This window comes from Cebus imitator, unplaced genomic scaffold (assembly GCF_001604975.1).
Source record: "Cebus imitator isolate Cc_AM_T3 unplaced genomic scaffold, Cebus_imitator-1.0 Scaffold82, whole genome shotgun sequence".
NCBI lineage: Eukaryota > Metazoa > Chordata > Mammalia > Primates > Cebidae > Cebus > Cebus imitator.
The window spans coordinates 2,085,547-2,089,860 of NW_016107397.1; the positions used below are offsets into that span (position 1 = coordinate 2,085,547).

The 4,314-nt window shown below is 56.2% G+C and overlaps 1 protein-coding gene across 1 annotated transcript in view; it reads right to left on the bottom strand.

The window, feature by feature from the left end:
- Positions 1-290: 290 nt before the first annotated feature.
- The window catches only part of CUX1 (cut like homeobox 1), a 437,632-nt gene continuing 433,608 nt past the window's right edge, over positions 291-4,314 (bottom strand). The window contains exon 24 of the mRNA XM_037740392.1: positions 291-1,924. Within this exon, the coding sequence (XP_037596320.1) occupies positions 1,285-1,924 (640 nt within the window). The 3' untranslated portion in view covers positions 291-1,284. The remainder of the gene's footprint in view (positions 1,925-4,314) is intronic.

A 4,314-nucleotide genomic window follows, 5' to 3' on the forward strand; every position in this document is an offset into this window, starting at 1 on the left:
GAGACAGATCCTCAGACTGCTATCTACGTGGGGACCGGCCTGCCTGTCTGGCCTTGGGACTGCCTGCTGCGCCGGCCTGAACTACCCTCTCCTTCTTTCTTTCAATGTTCGCACACGTGCAGACGCACAGACAGACTGAGACACCATAAATTAAACAAAATTAACAGGTACATGCTACAGTTCTAACTTGTCTCCTAAACCTCCAAGATATGAGGTCTGATCAGCGTGCTCTGCGGTTAGAGGTTAAAAAGCAGATTATAAAATACCTAGATTCGGATCTTTTCTTCTTCTTTTTTTTTCTGTCCTGATTTGGCCTAGAATGGAGTGTATTAAACAAACCCTGGTCTGCAAAACCCAGGGTCAGTTAAAGCTATACATTGATGTGCACTACATGTCAGGATTCTATTCACGTACAAGAAAACACTATGTCAGCTACCACAAAATCAGAGTTTCCTGATGTGACGTCTTCTTTTTGTTAAAAAATATGTGGAGTAAATGTGTTTTATTTTAATTCAAAGTTTCAAACGAGAAGATTTCTTTTCTTGAAAATATTTAGGAATCCAAACTAGTGTGTTTAGAGTCGTTTTGACTGTGCAATCTCTTAGTGGCAACTGAACAGCTACAAAAACTTTCTTTTTTAATTTTTCTGAAAAATCCCTCCCCCCCCCCCTTTTTTTTCCTGGTTTAAGAAGATAATAGTGTATTATCGCTCTGAAGCCATTAGATGGCAGATAAAAAGCCCCCTTTTAATATGTGGGTTTGATTTTTTTTTTTTTTTAAAGCCCACACGGAACAGGAGGACACAAGGCAAAGCTGTAAGAGTTATTCCAGAACCTGTGGAAATCACTTAGGGCAATTAAAAAAACACTTCAGGGTACAAAAAAGCTCGACCACACATTTCTGTTTTCTTCCTTGAAAACACGACATAGATTGGGCTTAATGCTCCTTTGTTTTCTATATGCACCTTGGCCTATGGCGATTTTGCCCTGTGGCCCGCAGGGCGGTAAGTGCGCGACGCGGTCCAGGCCGCGGGCTGGGTCTGGGCCGTGGGGTCGTGGAGGCCGCGGGGTCTGCCCAGGCCTTGGGCTTGGATCTGGGCCTCGGGGTTGGTGCAGGCCGCGGACCGCGGGGTGGGTCTGGGCCGCGCGCGGGCTCAGGTCCGGCCCCGGGGTCGGCGCGGACCGCGGGTCGAGCCCAGGTCACGGTGTCCGCGGCGCGGGCCCCGTCAGGCCCGTCCAGGCCTTCGCGGCCCGGCCCAGCTGCCCGCCCCGGGGCCGCGGCCCCTCAGAACTCCCATTCGATAGGTTCCTCCCGGCTGGCGGCCTTCTCCAGGCGGTGGATGATGCTGTTCAAGTTCGCGGCCTTCTTCTTGCGCAGGGGGTTGTCGCGCGAGTCCCGGGCGCCCGCGGCCTCGGGGAGGCCGAAGAGGCTCTGCAGCGAGCTGGGCCTGCGGGGGGCGCTGCTGCCGCTGCCGCTGCTGCTGCTGCTGCTGCCGGGCGGCGGCGCGGAGCTCGGGGCCGCGGGGCCCTCGCCGGGCGGGGCGGCGGCTGAGGTAGCGGCGTCCTCGGGGGCCGCGGGCGCGGCGGTGGCGGTGGCGGGGCTGGGCAGGGGCCCCGGGCCGTCCGCGGGGCCTCCCTCGTGGTCGTCGTCGCGGGCGTCGTCCGGGCCCGGGGTCCCCGAGGGCGGCGGCTCCGTCTGCTCCGCCGGCCGCGGCGCCTCCTCCCGCTCGGCCTCTCCCTGAGACTTGGGCTCCTCCGCGTCGGCGCTGCCCGGGCCCTCGGCGGCCTCCACGCCGTCGCAGCTGTCGCCCTCCGAGCTGGGCGCCGCCCGGCCGCTGCGGGCCGAGGGGGAGTCGCTGGCGCCCGCCTGGCCCTGGCTTCCGGCCTGAATTTCCTCAATGAACAGTTCTCTGCGGATCCGAGACCTACGAGACACAGGCGGCGGGGCCGTGAAGCGGGGGCGCCGCTGGGGACAGGGCCTCCGGCACCGCTCCGACCAGACCCCCTCTCCCGTGCTCCCGCGCTCCCGCTCCCTCCAGCCTGGGGGCCCCTCCTGCCTCTACAGCGACCCTTGGGCCGCCGGGCCACCACTCTCCGGAGTCACTGCTGCCCCCGGGCTGAGCCTCTGAGTGAGCCATCCCCGGGGTGGGACACCACTCGCCTCTTCTCCCCTGCGACAAAGCGCCACGGGCATTTAAGACAGAATTTCGCTCCCGTTGCCCAGGTGGAGTGCGGTGGCGTGATCTCGGCTCACTGCAACCTCCCTCTCCCAGGTTCAAGCGATTCTCCTGCCTCAGCCTCCTGAGTAGCTGGGATGACAGGCGCGCACCACCGCATTCAGCTAATTTTTGCACTTTGAGTAGAGATGGGGTTTCGCCACGTTGGTCAGGCTGGTCTCAAACTCCTGACCTCAGGTGATCCTCCCTCCTCAGCCTCCTAACGTGCTGGGATTACAGGTGTGAGCCACTGCACCTGGCCACTTATTTTTCAAAAACCTTTTTGAAACAAGGCCTGGCTCTGTCACCCAGGCTGGAGGGCAGTGGTGCCGTCACAGCTCACCGTAGCCTCCAACTACTGGGCTCATGATCCTCCCATCTCAGCCTCCCGAGTAGCTGCTAGGACCAAAAGTGTGTCACTGTGCTTGCTAATGTTTACATTTTGTGTAGAGATTTTTTGCCCAGGCTAGTCTGGAGCTCCTGGGCTCAAACAATCTTCCTGCCTGGGCCTCCTCAAGTGCTGGGATTACAGGCATGAGCCACCACTTCCGGCCAGGGCTCTTACTGAATGACACTTCCTCCATCCCACCCCACCCGCTCCAACTAGACGGAGAAAGGCAAGGTCCCATTTATTCTTTGCACACTCAGGCCTGGCACTGGTGCCTGGCATGCAGCAATGAAGGCTGGCTGAATTCATCAATGAAACTGCTCCCTAACTGCTGGATCCTCATCAGCACTTCAGGAGAGAGAACCAATTATTGGACAAAGTGACAGTTTTAATTTCTGAGCCACAGAACGTCAGGTTGGTTGGGGGCTTGTGGTCCAGGGTAGGGTGGAATTCCACCAAATTCTGTATTTTTTCCTTTTCTCTTTTCTTTATTTTACTTAAAGGCAGTGTCTTGCTCTGTCACTTAGGCTGAAATGCAGTGGTGTTATCATAGCTGTCTGTAGCCTCCACTTCCTGGGTTCAGGTGATCCTCCTGCCTCAGCCTCCTGAGTAGCTAGGACCACAGGTGTGTGCCACCACGCCTGGCTAATTTTTAAAATTTTGTAGAGAGAGGGTCTCATGATTTTGCTCAGGCTGGAGTGCAGGGGCACAATCATAGTTTACTGCAACCTCGACCTCCTGAGCTGAAGCGATCCTCCTGCCTTGGCCTCCCAAAGTATTGCTATTACAGGTATAAGCCACCAAGCCCAGCCAATAAGGCTTTCTGAGGCTGGGTGTGGTGGCTCCCACCTGTAATGCCAGCACTTCGGGAGGCTGAGGAGGGCAGACTGCTTGATACCCGGCATTTGAGACCAGCCTGGCCAACATGGTGAAAGCCTGTTTCTACTAACAGTAACAAAAATTAGCCGGGCATGGTGGCGGGTACCTGGAATCCCAGAAACTCAGGAGGCTGAGGCAGGAGAATCGCTTGAACCTGGGAGGCAGAGGTTACAGTGAACTGAGACTGTGGCACTGTACTCCAGCCTGGGTGACAGAGTGAGACCCCGTCTCAAGGGAAAAAAAAAAAACCAAAAACGTTTTCTGGGTGCCTACTCTGTGCCGGGTCCTGTGCTGGCTGTGGGGTCTCTGCTGGGGAAGATTCCACTGTAGCTTAGCCCAGGGTATTGGACTCTGGTGGCGTGCAAGGGATTGTGAACCTGCTATGTAGTTATTTGGTTCCTGTGTGCAATGAGTGTGGAACCTTGTCCTGAAAGGTTTCTGAGCTCTGGTTCAGAAAGGAAAAGTTCCGAGAAGCCCCTGAGAGGTTCTGAGGTGTCTAAGTCTTTCCCCCTTCCCAGGGGCTACTTTGGGAGCTGGGGAAATGGTGGCTCCTGTGAATAGGTTCCTGGGTGCTGTGCGTTCAAGCTCCTTGGCAGAGAGACTGCTAGTTGGGGCGAAACCTTCTATCCCATGCACTTTGGTGGGGGAGGTGGGAAGCTAGACGGGTAGCTAAGGTTTGGTTCCAGCCAGACCCAAAACAAGAGTATAGGCTTTTTGGAAGCAGGCACACCTGGGTTGGCTACCTGGCTTTCCTGCTTACTAACTGTGCACCTTGGACATTCTGTGAGAAACAAGAAAACTTCGGTTTTCTGTCTTTTTTTTTTTTTTTTTT